An 18,011-nucleotide genomic window follows, 5' to 3' on the forward strand; every position below is an offset into this window, starting at 1 on the left:
TCATCGATCCGCGCCGTCGCCCGACCACCAACCCCCTCCCGCGACCGTCCCAAACGCGGTTTCCCCAAACGCTTCCGCTCCGCGCCGCGACGACACACGGCTTCCGCGTTTATATCCCCGTTACATCCAACACCGCTTTCGTCTTCATTTTGATTTTCCTGTTTTCGTTTTTCACCCTCAAGCACTGCAGCACGTCCGTCTCATTTTACAGGCTGGTCGGGAAAAATATGCGTACAGTGGAGACAGCGGTGGCAGCGACCACTATTACATCGGCATTCGAAACGGCGGCGGCGGTGGCTGTAGTAAAAACATCGTTATTATAATAATATAACGGCCTACCTACCTATACCTTAAACTCATCAATCGTTTTCATTAATTATTAAAATTATTAAAATAATTTTTTTTTTTTTTGCTTCTTTTTCGCTCTTGACTAGGCACAGACCACATTTTAATACATCGCGTATTCTTGTCATATATATAATATTAGGACCGTGGCCGCAGTGCGTGCGAGTGCAGCAGGTATTATTGCTGCAACAGTTGCAGTCGTCGTATATAGGTAGGTGGCCGGCACTACATCTGTAGCGGCGGTCAATGGCCAATTTCGGTCGGTTTTACGTGCCGCCGTTCGGGGCCGCCATGAACGTGGTGTGGGCCGCCGTCAAGGCGTACGTTCCCGAGGATAGCCCGTGCGTGGAAGCCATCATGAAACGTCGCGGCGATCGTTCGGCGGCGGGTGCATCGTCCGCCGGGACTGGGACTGGGTCGGCCGACGGTGTGGACGCGGAGCGGAACCGGTTGCAGGGCGGTGGGAAACCGGACACGAACCCGTTCCGGACCACGTGCAACTCGGAACTCTCGTCGTACGGCGGGGTGGAAAAACGCGACGGCGGTGTGGACGGCGACGGCGTCATTAAGAGGACGCCGCAAGCGTTCAGCATGGACGACGGTAGCTTTGACGAGGACTCGTCGGGCGGTGGAGAGTTCGGTCGCGGCCGGCACAAGATCGACGAATGGCAAGCCGCGTGGAATGTCACCAACGCCATACAGGTACGACCACGACCACGATAATGATACCGTTTGATGATATTTACTGTGTATGCGGGGTTATAAGTATATAACATTATTGTGCACAATATAAACGGCGAGGAGCGAATTGGAAGTGCTTCGCAGAAAATAGAGATTAAGATGGGGTTGCTTGCAGTATCCCTGCAGGGTAATATTTCCTTTATAACATCCCCGCCGACTCGACTCTAAATTTCGGAGGTTATTTTAAACGGCGTTTGAGCAAATTATAATTATAGTGTATGCGCCGTTTATCCCAACTAAAATACTGAACAGGAGGTTTATATATTCTACAAATATTTGTTTAAATTTTATTACCCTAACCCGCTCCGGTATAAGATTTTATTTCGAAGTTGAAGCCCTAATTTCCAAGTTCTATTGGTGTAAATTCACTTTTATAGTTTTAAAGCATCTTATTATATTTTACAATCGTTTTCTTTTTAGTAGAGTTTCATAAAAAAATCCACTTGGATTAGAAAATTATATATTATATACCTAGCCGTATAGAACGTGAATAGATCTCGAAACATGGCTGTCCTATAATTATGTGGTGTGTTTTTTCTGGTCAGTCATTTTGTGCTTAAAACGTAAAATTACTCAAAAAAAATTCAACTTACCACACCAGTAGATCAAACTGAAATCACAGTAATATCAAAAATAATTCTTTTAAATTAGTACAATTAGTTCAATTTGTTAATTCAACATACTAAAATTTCCTGAGTACAATGTGAACAATTTGAATATGGAATTCGATTTGATAGATGACAAGAAACAGAGATGATATCGTGATATACCTATCTACTAAACGCGTAAAAGAACTAATGAAGGTTAATTTGAAATTATATATGCTATGATATGTGTAATGTGTATATATAATCGAGTACCAACTCGAGTAGGTAGGTACTAAAATATCTACTAGTATACCGGAATACTGAATATTTAAGAGGACGCTACACCCGCGTATGTTGTCTCCGTCTTACAAGACAAGTGCGTAACATAGCAAATTTTATGCTCAGCAGATCACGTTTAGCTCCGTTAGTTTAAAATTTAGAGTAAGTCGACCTCTTACAAAAATTAAAGGTAACATTATTATCGAGGGCATGACGTAGGTTTTTTATTATATTTTAACTTTAAAGTGAGTTATGTGTATTTTAAAATTGTAAATTGTTTGTATATCTTAAAATACACATAACTCCCTTTAAAATTAAAGTATAATAAAAAGCCTACGCATGCCCTCGATAATAATGTTACCTTTAATTTTTGTAAGAGGTCAATTCACTCTAAATTTTAAACTGACGGAGCCAGTGGCGTACCCAGGGGGGGGGGGGCTTAGGGGGCTTCAGCCCCTCCCATTGGCCATGTTTTGGAATACATTTTATATTATAAAAGACAAAGTACAAACCATGATATTTCTAAAAAACGGTATTGAATACAACGTATTATCTTTAGTAACAATGACCTAGTCTAAGCAAAGCATAAACGTTATGTTTATTATGGTACCGAATACCGATATAGATTTAGCCCCCCCCCCCCCCCCATTCGAAAATCCTGGGTACGCCACTGGACGGAGCTAAAGGTGATCTGCTGAGCATAAAATTTGCTATGTTATACGCACTTGTAAGACGGAGACAACGTATGCTGGTGTAGCGTCCTCTTAAGGAACATGTATGATTGTATAGTAAATAATTATATTATAACAATTAATTGAACATCTATATAATGAGTCGTAATCGATATGTATAAAAAAAACTATTTATATTTATACATCCGCATTAATGATTTACCTGTTTTTTACAATTGTTTTTAGTATATTTTATATTCATACATTTTTCAGTAGAAAACTCCTCTTTATTCTAATCTTCCGTTCATCTCCTAGAAGTTATAACATAACTAGGTACTTATTATACATAAAATATAAATAGTTAAGACCTATGAATACATTATTTTAGGTGAATCGACAAGCTACACCGTGAACGAATTTCATGATCAGTAATAATTAAGTGAGTTCGGATGATAATTAACATTGACATGCACTATATAATAATATGTAAAATAGCCTTCACTTATTTTTTCATTATACTATATGCACTATTTCAACCAAATTTATATATGATCACGACAATTTTAATCGCACCATTTTATTTTAACTTATGAGTTGATTATACTTAAAATGCACCTGATACTTATTTTATGCGACGCACTTTAATATATATGTACAGTACAATTTAATAATGTATTTGAAAACAGCATGTTAATAATTATGTATTTATATTTTATATGATACCTATATAATTCTATTTATTTTTAATTATTTTTTTATTTTTAAATCATATTCGTAAGAGAACGTCATACCTGCATGTGTTATCTCTGTATTATACACGAATGACATAAAAAATTTTCATTTAACAGTTTCAATTGTATGCTCTTAGTTTTGAAACTATAGAGTGAATTTACCTAATATAACATTTAAAGGTAAGATTATTATCTAGGGGGCCCCACGTAGACATTTGTTGACATTATTGTTTTTAAGTAAGTTATAATCTTTTTGAAACTGTTTATTTTATAAAATGATCGTAAAATAAAATACATTTAAATAATAATATCCATAGGTGAAACTAAAAATCAGGTCAGTCAGACCATGATCTGATCTAATACTATAACTGAATAACATATTGACTTAATAAAATTTAAAATTTAAATAAAAAACTCATCTTGTTGTTTAAATTTTTTCTTATATTTATTATTTAGCCGATCCTAATAAAATTTTCTAGTTTCACCCATGAATCATGATAATATCAATAAAAGGCTGCGTGAGGTCATATATATAAAATAATCTTACCTTTAAATTTTATAATTGGTCAAGTCGTTCTAATATCAAAACTAACAGCAAACTATTTAAATTGGTGAAAGAAATTAAATCTATTATGTCGTACGAGTCTAAGACGGAAACAATACATGTGACGTATTTTTAAGACTCTCTGGTTAGTGGTTATATATCTTCGTAAATAATAAATATATCGTTACGTAGGTAAGTTATAAAAGATATTTGGAAACTGCTGTTAGCTAAATGTGTTACACAACAACAGTATAAGGTGCAAAAATCGAATAAATCTTCCACAAGTTTTGAATTTTGGCGTAAAACTTTATACGATAACGGTATGAAAAATCTAATTTCGTTTAGGAAAATAGGGACTCGAGTTGGGTCGATGATTAGTGGTCGAAAATACTTTAGTAAGATGCGTATTGTATAAACTTTGTAATTGGGGTAAAAAGTTATTATTCTAACTCGATATACTACAACGTCAAAAAAACACATTAAAGTTGGAAAATCCATAAAATGAATCTATATATGCGATATAAGTGTTTTCATAATATTAGGTTATTAAATGTTTGAGTGCTTCTATAATGTAACGTTATACGGGATTTTTTGCTTACATAATTAAATATAAAGATATATCCTATATTTAGTATCTTATAACTCGGGCTAGGAAAATACATGAGACCTAAAAGGTAAAAATAATATTTTGTTATGCGATAAGTCTCATGACATATATATATATATATATAGAGAGAGAGAGAGAGAGAGATATCGCTATAGCGCGTGGTTTGTTATAAAATAAAATTTTGACTATCTACGCGTGGCAGTTGTTGTAGCAGACGTATAATAATAATATTACGTGATCCAGTTCAAAAACACATATAACTACACATAAGTATAAAACGGTAATTGGCGGTGTGGGGGAGGGTAAAAACAATAAAATATGGTAAATTTATACGTATTGCTGTGTGTATAATGTATATAACAATTCACAATAGATGACGTAATTTTGAGTTTATACTCAAATATCTCGAATACTCATTACTCACACACATTCTTATATAATATATATGTATATCATTTATTGGACTGTTTAATTACTGAAGCACTTTACGTCAACCTGCAGGTTTTCAGATTTAGCAAGACAGCAGTCCCTTAAAAAACTATGTTAATTATCTTTGGTTAGTTACTGATGATAATACATATATATGAAAATTAGTTTCGAAAATGATATTATTTTATAACATTTCAAATTTTGTTTCATAGAGTAATAAAGAGGAAAATTAGGTACTTATTAGTTATTAGAGTAAAAGTAGTGATATATTTATAATATAGGTACCTATAACCTATGTAATAAGTGAATAAATGTCACTGTCAAGCATAATATATAACATATAATGTGGGAGAAAATATGGTGTTAGGAAAAAACAGGTAGATAAATATTGCAGTTTAATTCTATGTACTGCTCATTTAGTCATAATTTGAATCTTGCAGGAAAGAACTAAATTAAATATTCTAACCTTCTTCTTCTATTGATGAACAGATAAATTTTCTAATGTTGGTTAGTTTTGAATCAATTAATATGAAGTATGAATAGAAAAATACTAAAAAAAATGATAAAAAATTAACCTGTAAAATATGGATATTTGTGTTAGGTTTTGTGATTATTTTCGTAAAAGTCCTTGTGATTTATTTTCCTGGGTCTTGCTAATCCTATAAGGACGGCTCTGGTTTTAACAACCAAGCCACTGTAAGTTATATCGTTAAAACGCTTTTAACCATATACTTTATATACTTTATAATATTTACTATTAATATAGGATGATTCAAAAATCTTTATCTGATTACGAATTGACATAGCTCAGTAGTCAGCAACCGTAAATTTCAGGTAAGTAACCTACTTACATAGTATATACCATAATAATGTAAAATATTGAATGGTCAAGAAACGTTAGCGAATTGTCGTCAAGAGAAAAACATTTAAAAAAACGTATTTTATATTACTTGAATATTAAAAAAATTATTTTTACATCAGCTCACCCCCATCCCTCTTGATTTATAAAATAAAATAATCACATCAGATTAAGATTTTTGGATCTGTCTATATTATATTAGAGCCTAGGGATTTATATTATCGATTATATACTATCACGCGTACCTATATCTATAATATTATATGTTTAAATATATTTATCTAATAATATATAGTTTAATATACAATAATAATTAACGTAATACCTAATTAGAGTTCGGAAGCTAGGGGCCTAAAATGTATATGTGTGCGAACATTTGTTTTTCATAATTTCAAAAAAATATAAATATATATTCATTATTATTATTTACCAACGTTGTTGTATTATGTCACTATGTCAGCGTATCACTACATTAAACCTAACCTTTAAACAATGTTTAATTATAAATAACTATGATGATTTTTATTTTTATTTTCTAAGTTATATATAAATATTAGATAAGTAATTTATAAAAAACTATCAATTATTTTTTTTATAAAACATTTAACATACGCTTTTTGCATAAAATTTTACAATTTTTCGATTCTTAAGCTATAGTCGTTGTAAAAAATATAGAATGTATTTCTAGCTTTCGATCATTTGCAATAAAAAAAATCCGCACTCTGAGTATATTATACATAAGAAAAACGTAACTATTCTACAACTTCCGAGCCCTTTATGGTACCTATATAGTAATATAATTGAATATACAAAAGGGTTTTCTATTCTATGATCAATGTGGTAATATCATTTATGCACCATTACGTATCGGCTGCACTGCTGCGATAACGCGCGGACAGACTGGCCGTATACGTGTGATCCACCCCGGAATCGCTAGCTATACAATAATATGTAATAATATTGACGTTGACCTGTGCAGGGGATGTTCGTGGTTTCACTGCCGTTTGCTGTACTGCGCGGCGGTTACTGGGCAATCGTGGCCATGATCGGAATCGCGTACATATGCTGTTACACGGGCAAGATACTGGTGGAGTGCCTGTACGAGCTGGACCTGAACACGGGACAGCGGGTCCGAGTTCGCGACTCGTACGTGTCGATCGCTCGGGATTGTTTCGGGCCGGTGTGGGGCGCCCGGGCCGTGAATGTGGCCCAGATGATCGAGCTGCTGATGACGTGCATACTGTACGTGGTTGCGTGCGGCGACCTGATGGAGGGCACGTTCCCGGACGGCGTGATCGACACGCGCAGCTGGATGATGATCACGGGCGTGCTGCTCATACCACTCGGGTTCCTCAAGCACTTGCACCACGTGTCGTTGCTCAGCTTCTGGTGCACAATGTCACACATAGTCATCAACATCATCATACTAGGCTACTGCGTGCTGGAGCTGCCCGACTGGGGCTGGAGCAAGGTCAAATGGACCATCGACGTGGAGAACTTCCCCATATCGCTTGGCATGATCGTGTTCAGTTACACCTCGCAGATATTTCTTCCCACGCTCGAGGGCAACCTGTCCGACCGGTCAAAGTTTGACTGGATGCTGGAGTGGAGCCACATCGCGGCCGCCATATTCAAGTCGCTGTTCGGTTACGTGTGCTTTCTGACGTTCCAGAACGACACGCAACAGGTGATTACCAACAACCTGCACTCGCCCGCGTTCAAGGGCCTGGTAAATGTGTTCCTGGTGGTCAAGGTACTGCTGTCGTACCCACTGCCATACTACGCGGCGTGCGACATACTTGAAAAGTCCTTCTTCATAGGGCCGCCCGCTACGCCGTACCCGAGCATCTGGCACGTGGACGGCGAGCTCAAAGTCTGGGGCCTGGCGTTCCGAGTGGCCATCATTCTGTGCACCGTGTTCATGGCCATCTCCATACCGCACTTCGCCATACTGATGGGCTTCATCGGCAGCTTCACCGGCACCATGTTGTCGTTCATATGGCCGTGCTACTTCCACCTCAAGCTGAAGGGAGACTCACTCGAGTGGCGCACCATAATGTTCAACTGTTTCGTCATATTTCTTGGCTGTCTGTTCGGCGTCATCGGAGTCTACGACTCCGGCACGGCCATCATCAAAGCGTTCCAGATCGGGTTGCCGTTCTGAGCAGTAGATCGTCCTGCAGCATCCACGTCTCCACGCGCCCTTTCCCCTCCAAAATCCGTATCCGCGATCCACGTACCAACCTGTGCAACACATCCACTAACTACACCGACTAACACTCATCACACGTCCATCATCAAAGTCTTATTATTTATCATTATTTTATATTTTTCAACCGCACGTCCGAATCCGATATATTTGTTATTATAAATGATCATGTTACTTACTTTGCAGTTTTTTGCCGACGACTGGCTCGGACCGAACATTCAAACATAAAAAAAATAAAAATAATGACAATAGTAAATAGAATAGGCACCTACCAGTTTTTCATTAAATTAAACAATAAATGAACTGTGAATGTGGATCCAACAGAATCGGGCATTTGATTAGGTTCGATTCAGTGGCGTAATTAGGGGTGTGGGGGGTAGGGTTCAAGTAGATTATTTGTAGTTTTTTTTAAATTAGTTTATGGATCGATATAGATTCTAAATTCGATTAGGTTTTGTTAAAAATCCATCAGTTTGTAACATAACGTAGTACGTATCATTCCAATCATCGTTACGTGCCGATGACAATTAATAAAAAATTTACAACGAATGAGTGAGCCCTGTAGGGGTTGTTCTGGTTGTCTTCGTGTTACACGTTTGGCTAAAAATGATTCGGTTCAAGTAGGACGTAGGTTGTAATAATTGAATAACTCCTTAACTTTTCACCGACGATTGTGGTGACGAATATCGAATACCGTGACTTTAGCCTTTGGGGGGACCGACTACCTTGTATAATAATATATTGCTTGATAATTTATTATGATTTAATCATCAAATGATAATTTAGATTATAATAGATATTGTTTACTCGCCCATGGCCTACTCCACAAATTCATTATTGTTATTGTAACATTTGTAACACCCACGATTCATATATATCTAGGTCATTATTGTTGTACCTATTATGTTTGAAAGCAATGAAAGCAAAGTTTTAGTTAGACATCTAAGCCATCTTACAAGCTCCTCGCCGGCCAGTGTGACTCATCATCTCGGAACACTCCAAAAAGTTTTCAAGCCACGACATCTTAATAGGAGGTGTTCATAAGTATACCTATGTAAGTAATATTAGTAACCTGTCTACTTACTCGTCAAATTTTTTTTTTCGTTACCGCTATGGAATTTTGACTTCTTTCCTCTTCAGGTGGCAATACGTATCATTTATTATTTCGATATTATGCAGTACTTGGTAGTTAGTCGTTTTGAAATCTAATCGCATTCACACATCCCGCTTTTAGTTATTATAATTTAATATAATTTTTGTTGTTATTGCAGTTTACAAACTACGATTATACTTAATGAAGTTATTAACCTGCATTATTTAGTTCTATACCCTGTCAGGTATGCCCACTATATTATATAATATACAAATATTAATCCAGCGTCAAATATATTTAAATACCTATACGTCAAACACGCTTAGACGATATTATAATTATTATTGTACACCGGTAGGGAGTAATAACTAGTTAGGTATGTGATTTTTACATTTTTTTAAATTATAATGAAAATTAATAGAATTATTCAATTTTAATTACCTATGTAGGTAATGTATTAGGTACATATTATTATATGTATAAAAGTATATAAGCAATTTTTTTAAAGCGACGGTTAGACCGTTGTAGTTTGTGTCTTCCGATATATATAATATATATTATATATGTGTAATTGATATTGTGATAAACAACATTTGTCTTCCAGGGCTTTATAGCCCATATTACCAAACAAATTATTCTTGAATTTGAAATATTTTGACGACGAGAATGTTTGGTGGTTAAAATGTTAAATTGCCGTTTTAACAATAAATGTAATGTTTATATTATTATTAAATTTAATTAATTAAGTACAACCGTTTATATATCATTAATATTGTATAACATTAAAATTGTGCTGTTTGTAGCAATTTATTGTCTTCCATTATAAAAACGTTTCTAAATGTTGATGTTTGATTTTCAAATGGATCTGACCGAAAAATATAAATCCATTTGGATTCCAGGCATCTTTATACTTTGGATAAGTAACGTTCATACTATATATTAAATTAGCGCTTAATTGTTAAATAATGTCAATTGCAAGTCTTCCAAAATAAAAATAAATATTTATCACCTATAGTGATTAGTCAAAATAATTATGTTATTATATTATACTGTCGTAATTTATAATCATGTTAATAAACTGGCTTATATTATTTATAAGCATTTACTCACATAATATAATATTTTGTCGAGTTATGACATTACTATTATTATTATACAAAACTAACAAAGTTTTTTTTTTTTTTTTTAAGAATAAGTAGTTTCAATTAAAACAATTGTTTTATATTCATATGTTTATAATAATTTTTAAAAATGAACAAAGAGAAAAATGTGAACCACATACACTTTAAAACATTGTTAGTAGCTTGTTTATCAAGAAACCGTTTGATCGTATTATTATGATAATTTATAATATTTATGTATTCACTTTTAAATACCTACTTAAAGTATATTTAATTAATTATACTCTTTGTTATGTTTAAGTATAAGTAAAAATTATATTATATACAACACGAGCATTATTTCGTTTTATCTAAGACTGCTACTGTCTTCCATAATTTATACCATAACTAATTCATTATTATTGTATACTCTTTCAGTATATTTAACAAAATATATTTAATCTTAAAAAGTGATGTTTTTATTTTTCTAATTAAAAATTTTAATCGGTACATATATTAATAATTAATACATTTATTATGTAGGCAGTTAGAGTACACACATACATTGTTTAGTGGAACACAGTTGTTTGAATTATAATAATATTTATAGAAAATTTAAATAGTCAAATAGTTTTTTTTTAATATTTCAGGTGTAACAACATTTTATACCCAGGTACCTGAATTATTATATTAATTTTGTGATATACATATTATAGAACATAAGACTCACAACGAATAAGGAGCTAATTTAAAGTTTATTAACTTTCTGGTTTTTCCTTTTCTGTGACAAACAAAACAGAAAATAATAATTTTTATTGAATTTCAAAATAACATTTCTCAACGGAAATTAATGTTTATAAATCGTTATCTTAAAAAATTGTACTATTTGACCAAGTTCCTTATTTGAATATGAGATTTTTCATTTTTTATTTAGTTAATAAACTTCATACTTATTTAGAATTCTTATAATATTCATTTAAATTTTAATAAAAAGTAAATCAATGTTATAATTTATAATAAATAGGAATGGTATGTATGATTAATCATATTTTAAACCTTTTACTCATTACACTAGACTATTAAAAATTTAATGTTATGCATTAAAGATTTAATAATGGATACAAATTCATAAAAAAAATTATTTTTTATGTTGACCTATTTATGAAGTTGTTTTATGTTATTTTATGGAATACTAAAATATTATTAGACACTTAACTTATTGTATACAGACAATTATTAATACAAAAAAAAAGTAACAATGGATCATTTAAATAATATGAATTCGTAAATACATATTATAATTAGATCTTAGTAATATAGTAAAATTCACACTATAATAGTACAACATTACAAATTTTATCAATTCCAAACACGTACTTATACAGTAACAAACAGCTAACATTCAGTAAGATACTATCCCAAATTATTTTTACAAAGGTAAAAATAATAAATCTCAAGAAGTCATTAATAATTAACGATAAGATAATATTTAATTACCAAATTGTATAAGGAAAAACATACAGATATTATGTAAAAAAAACCGTATAAATTTTTTAGACAAGCAATGCAGGTGCATTTTTTTTTCCAGGCCACGCTTCTTTTGCATATTTTTTCTTTTTAGGCTCTGTTGAAACAGGTTCAACCTTTTCAGATACTACTGGATTGGGAACAGCTATTTCTTCTATACTAGGGTTAATATCTACATCTGGTGCAGGATTTGGTAAATTCATACCAAGACGATTACCAATGGAGGATAAGAAACCATGCTGCTTATTGTCACTATCTGGACCTAGGAAGGTTTATAAAACAAATAATGAATAAGTCACTATATAGTATATATAATATCAATAAATTTAAAAAGATTAATTCTAACCAGGGATATCACTGTAAAGTGAATTGTGTAAATGTGCACCAGGAATCATATTTTTCATGTAGTTTTTATTTTGACCATTGGTATTATTTTGGTCAATAGCAAAACCCATACCATCTTTGAATTTCTGTAAAATATAAGAAATATAAAAGTTTGTAATGGTAACATTAAAATCTTTTATGTAATATTTACTTTATTAGGTATGACAGTAGTTCTAATTAGATTTCTGAAACGACCAACTGATGGATCAATGTCTTCTGGATTGATTATCTGCTCATCTTCATTGAAATGGACTCCTCTTGTACGTTTTCGTTTTGTTTTTAATGCATCATCTGATATACCAAGCATTGAAATGCGTCGATTTTGTGCCGTATTAAATTCAGTTAAATTCTGTAATACAATTTTAAAGATACTTTTGGAATTTTAATTTAAATTTTGTATACATACATCAAGCTCAAGATCCGTTTCTGGTAATCCTAATAAACTAGATGCATGGTCAGATTCTCTCTCTAATTGGTCCATTATTGGACGAGGTCCAAAAGCTGATGTCGTTTGGGGACGTTCTCGAATAATGTAAGTTCGAGTAGATGCACCAAAATGAAATTGACTGTTAATTGGTAATTGAGTGGGTTTATCTGCTTCAATTCTAATGCTACCAATGTATGTACCATGAGCTAAATTAAATTTAAAATAATAATTACATAAATAATGATATAACTGGCTAAAATTCAATAAACTTCCATCTAAATGATGAACATTGGACATACAAAATTCCAGAAATATAGCAGATAAGTACATAAGATAAATATTAAATTAATTAAATATATGATTTTAAAAGACTTATAAAATAAATAAATCAAAACTAGTGTTACATTTATATTTTTGATTACATTTTTGTTTAAACTTATTGAACTATATAAAGATGATATATTTCGTAGGGTGTTTTACTTTTTCATTTTAAATAATTTTGAGAACATGAAAGCAGCTAAGTTAATTTATATCTAAATGGCAGTAGAGTAATTTAAAAATATATATATAGAATATCTATTAAATAACAGTACAATAAATGGTTATTCCAACTTACTAGATCCAAGATCAACTAAAAATGCTCTATTTAAATGTTTGTGGTAGACAAATGCAGCATGAACTCTTGAACATGATTGATGGTCAATACAAAAGTCACTCATTTGTGCATTACGTCCAAATAAGTAGCATTTTTTCTGGTCCAACATTAGTTTCTAAATAATAGTGTACAATATTTTATTTATGATTCAATCAGTTATATGGTTTTATAAACACAATGAATCTCACTTGAATTAATTTGTCTCCTTTTAATACGTCCAAGTGTAAACCTACAGGAGGTTTACCCGCCCTTAAAACGAAAAATATAAATTATATATTTTTATATTCATCCACATAATGTAACAATATAACACTAAATGTTGAACCACAGATAAAAATAAAAATGTGTGTGTATGAACAACTCTTACCAATTGGGAACATCATAATGATTAGCCATTGCAAATTATAATAAACAAATAATTTTATAATTAAATTAAAACAAACATGATTACTACTGATTATTGAGATGATTACAGGTCAAAGCCAAATAAACTATATATTATGAATAATAATTATTTAAAGAGAAATTAAAACGTAAAGAATAAAAATACTGCAAATAAGCTGATGATTTACTGTATAATAATTATATTGTTATAATAGATTAACACCGAACGAAAAAAATTATAAATTATCAACTTATGAATACACTAGACAGTAAGTTGAAGTAAGTTGTAGACGGTCATAACTTCTGAAATTCTTTATCCTAAAGCCGTACTTTTCTTATCAAATTAGGTATCTTATCATGCATGTAAACAATTTGTAAAATATTGTTACGACCATGGTAAATACCATAGAATATTTTACTACTCCATGGTAAATACCCGCGAAAACATTGAATACGAAGATAACTTTTTTAAACATTTATTTAGTTAAACGTTAAACTATAAATAATTAATATTTAAGAAAGATAATGATTATTTACTATGTTTTAACTTATAATTAGGGTTGCCAGATTTCAAAAACTTAAAACACCAAACCGAGACATTATATTAAATAACCTTTTTTTTTCGTATAATTTGTTTATTATCGTGTTCAATTGTAATTATTGTAGAACTGCTTTCATAATTTAATACTAGAAGTTAATAAAAATAGTAAAAACCTTTTTTTGTAAAATTATACAAGAGGTAATAATATCCCATATTTTTAATTAAAAAATGTATTAACAAATACAATTTTTTACATAAACTATACATTTACTGCATTTATATTTATTAATTGTTAGTAATAACCTAATGTTGATTTTCGGTTGAATTAATAAATTGTTTTCAATACAGCTGTATTACTTTTAATTTATAAATAAAATTCATTGCAAGTTAAACCCAAAATTCTATGTATATTATTATTCTATGTTTTATTATTAAACAAAATAATATTAAAGTTATTTTCTCTTGTCTTCCATAAATTGGGACAAAATTAATGACCAGCCGGGACAACGGGACATCCTGTAAAAACTGAGACTGTCTCGGTCAAACAGAGACGAATGGCAAGCCTACTTATAACCATTATTTTAATCAATATTTGGTAGGTATCCTGGTAGTATGCTACATACTGCAAACTATGACATATTGACATAGGTACCTTAAACTGGGTTCAAAACTCATCGTATCGTTTTGTGATCTATATGTAATATTTAATACTTAGGTAACAAAATATTTATCACGTGTTACCTTTATATACCTATTAAATATATAGAACAGTGAGTTATAAACCCCTCTTTAGGTACTGTCATATTCTTATAAAAGTTGTACCTATTTTTAGTTATTTATTTTAGTGGTGACATAAACTATTCTTACAGTTTTTTGATAATTAGCATTTTATGGTTAGGTATCATTATACTATATAAGCATCTCAGATTTGTAATTTACTATTCTGAAAATCATCTGACTGAAAGATAATTAAATTTATAATTGAAAAACCATAAGCATATTTGTTGTATTTTGTTTAGTGCCTACAATAGCTAGATATGATACTTGTCTTATCTACTTATAATATTATATTTAAATTCTGCAAAATCGCGCTGAGCGTACGAACCAGCCGCAGCTACCACCATCCAGGATTTTTGGCAACAAATCCTTGCCACACATACACAAATACGTGTTACGACCAAGTAAAAATCTACAAAATAATAAATAACAATATTATATTTATATAAACCTACTTCTTTACAATCAGTAAATATTAGTAACACATAATATTTACTATCAGATTTTACAGAATCGTGTTAAATTGTAAATAACTAACATTAAATTGTGAATAGTTAAACTGAAAACTAATAATAAAATAAATCTTAAATTGTATATTTTATATTAATACTCAGCAGTCAGCGGTAGACGATTGCAAACGATTGTCAATGATTCAACGAACTTATATTTTTTCCTGAAATTTTTTTTTTTTTTATTGAACATAAACATCGGCTTCTGGGTCATTAATTAAAACGATTTTTTTTGTTTTTTGAATGACATTTTCAGTGTTAATTGTAATTTTTCATATCGTTGTATAAAAGGGTACTTATTTATGTTTTTCACAGAACTTAGGACTTTTAATTTTATAGCACGCTTTCTCTTAGTTCTTACACATGCAGTAGCTAGTAATGCCAATATATATAGGCAGATATATATAGGTACTAGGTAGGTATATAAATCTAATAATTTAAATGTTGAAAGAAACTCAAACTATAATATACTGATGAAAACGATATAGAACAATATAACTAAAACTATGGAAAAATTAGACTTTGATGATATTAAGTATTTCCAGAATTAATTTTTAAAAAAAAATTAAATAAACTACAAGGGACTATCTTGTCGTATACGTTCTTCCCAATTTAAATCTTTATCACCATGACTTAATGGTAATTTATTTATTTATTTATTAACAATATTAAAATTATTAATAAAGATAAGCACTTCTTTTGTTGTTTAGTACATTTTTGATTGTGCATTTTGTCATTGGTCGAAAATTCTCGGGTTCACAGTTTCACATATGGTTTTATATTTTCCTGTCACGTTTCAAAATGTCATCTGCCCTAAGTTTGTGGCGGCCGTTAAGGCAAATTTGTGAAAAATATATGTGGTAAGTACAACTTCAGATTTACTTCCAAAATATAATATAGTCATATTATTATAATATAACAAATACAATATAAGCCATAAGGAATATGAGAATACGATGCTATAGGTACCTAAAAATAACTGATATCAAGTAATAGATACCTAGGAAAAAATATTTAAACATTTAAGGTATAAACTACGCGATGATAACATTTTGATTTATATGATTGACCATTGACAAATTTAATTTAAATCAATAATTACATTTTTAAACTAATTGTCATCAAATGTTAGGATTTTTTAATGAGAATCTTAATGAGTTTTTGGTACTAATTTAAATTAAAAATAATACATCACTTCTTACCAGCAATATTTGTCAATAATTTCATCATCAAGTGCACATGTGACATGTGTTAAACTGATAAATTATGATTACTATTTTATGATCAGTAACAAATCGATACGGCAACGTTACATGAAAAATTATGAAATGTATAAGTATGAATGTATCGATGGTAAAAATGTTCACTGACGTGTTATTCAAAAATGTGCTGTCGATGTAAAGACCGTTTGCAATCGTATATGAAACTTAGTGTAGTCATCAATTTTCATTGGCAGATTGTTTTTCACGGCACTTATATACTTATATCCGGAGAAAATGAAAATCCACAAAGCTAGGAAACGTTATGTGCAGAGGTCTTAAATGAGTTCAGCTCAGAATCATATTTTTGTTACTCATGAATTCATGATTAATCATAATAAGATACCTAATTAGATTTTGGATACTTACAAATTTAATATCAAAACACGTACCGTAATTACGCTAACCTAAGTATTGTCCGTATCTATATTATGTATTATATACATACAAACGCAGAAAATCTATTAAAAATGTTTGAGTATTATTCATGAAAAGTTTGAATCACCTACACATGTTTTTCTTTCTTTTTTATACATAAATAATTCTCGCAATCTCGCATATTATATTATTATGTTTTTGTTTCATTTCTATAACTATCCTAACCAAACATTAATCATAATATTTTCACCTCAATATCTCATACATACATTAAAACGAACAAAGTTAAAATAACAACGCATCCTGTTCGCAGTAGGTATAAGTTGCATAATAATAACATTAAACTCATTAAAACTTTTAATTACTGTGGTCACTTGAAATTTTTAATGGTAAAATAATATCATTGATATTCACAATTTATATTACAGTTTATGGTTGATTTTTTTATCCGTTTGCATGAAACTATTGTAACTGCTACAGGCCACTTGTATGGCTGGATGATATTTGTAATGTAAGTCAGTGGCATCATCAGAATTTACTGTTGAGGAGGAGTTTAAGTTTATAGTGTTTATACCTACATAAATATATAATTTACTATGTGTATTCCAGGAGTGGATTTATGGAAAGGCGAGTACTCTTCTCTTGGACTTCGTTTACAAATTCATATATAACTGCTTATATTTTATTTAAATCCATGTACCTATAATATACTCCATTCAAAAGTTTATGATTGTTTTATCACAGAGTAGAATACTAGAATCTACTCAGTAGATGAAAAAAAAATATAAATACATTTTTTAAGTAAAATTTAATGAAATAATATTTACTTGGTAAGATTATTGCAATAATAATTAAAGTATACTAATTATAATAAGGTAACCTAACGTTCTTACATAGGTATGATAACATACTTGTAATTACATTGTCATAATACCGTTTTTGTAATACTTATTGTAAAAATTAATTTTGTAATAA

The 18,011-nt window shown here is 30.9% G+C and overlaps 2 protein-coding genes across 2 annotated transcripts; one reads left to right on the forward strand and one right to left on the reverse strand.

Moving 5' to 3' along the window:
• The first annotated feature begins 45 nt into the window (after window positions 1-45).
• On the forward strand, window positions 46-11,080 carry VGAT (vesicular GABA transporter). The gene is made up of 2 exons (XM_015508219.2): window positions 46-1,047; window positions 6,773-11,080. The coding sequence occupies exons 1-2, from the start codon at window positions 592-594 to the stop codon at window positions 7,955-7,957; spliced, it is 1,641 nt and encodes a 546-aa protein (XP_015363705.1). The 5' UTR covers window positions 46-591; the 3' UTR covers window positions 7,958-11,080.
• Window positions 11,081-11,663: 583 nt separating this feature from the next.
• Window positions 11,664-13,873, reverse strand: NiPp1 (nuclear inhibitor of protein phosphatase 1). The gene is made up of 7 exons (XM_015508205.2): window positions 13,556-13,873; window positions 13,377-13,437; window positions 13,150-13,303; window positions 12,513-12,739; window positions 12,258-12,455; window positions 12,069-12,192; window positions 11,664-11,984 (listed from the first exon to the last, which is right to left on the reverse strand). Exons 1-7 carry the CDS (start codon window positions 13,582-13,584, stop codon window positions 11,749-11,751), a joined length of 1,029 nt encoding a protein of 342 aa, XP_015363691.1. The 5' UTR covers window positions 13,585-13,873; the 3' UTR covers window positions 11,664-11,748.
• Window positions 13,874-18,011: the final 4,138 nt, after the last annotated feature.

This window comes from Diuraphis noxia, unplaced genomic scaffold, assembly GCF_037042655.1.
Source record: "Diuraphis noxia isolate RWA-SAM2 unplaced genomic scaffold, SU_Dnox_SAM2 contig0003, whole genome shotgun sequence".
Taxonomy (NCBI): Eukaryota; Metazoa; Arthropoda; class Insecta; order Hemiptera; family Aphididae; genus Diuraphis; species Diuraphis noxia.

What these genes read in the sequence shown, in the direction of transcription:
- VGAT (XM_015508219.2), top strand. Translation starts at nt 592, where the DNA reads ATGGCCAATTTCGGTCGGTTTTACGTGCCGCCGTTCGGGGCCGCCATG. An exon ending in ATGTCACCAACGCCATACAG is followed by an intron (nt 1,048 to 6,772) that starts GTACGACCACGA and finishes TGACCTGTGCAG; the next exon opens with GGGATGTTCGTGGTTTCACT.
- NiPp1 (XM_015508205.2), bottom strand. Translation starts at nt 13,584, where the DNA reads ATGGCTAATCATTATGATGTTCCCAATTG. An exon ending in AAGGAGACAAATTAATTCAA is followed by an intron (nt 13,304 to 13,376) that starts GTGAGATTCATT and finishes ACTATTATTTAG; the next exon opens with AAACTAATGTTGGACCAGAA. An exon ending in ACTTTACAGTGATATCCCTG is followed by an intron (nt 11,985 to 12,068) that starts GTTAGAATTAAT and finishes AAACCTTCCTAG; the next exon opens with GTCCAGATAGTGACAATAAG.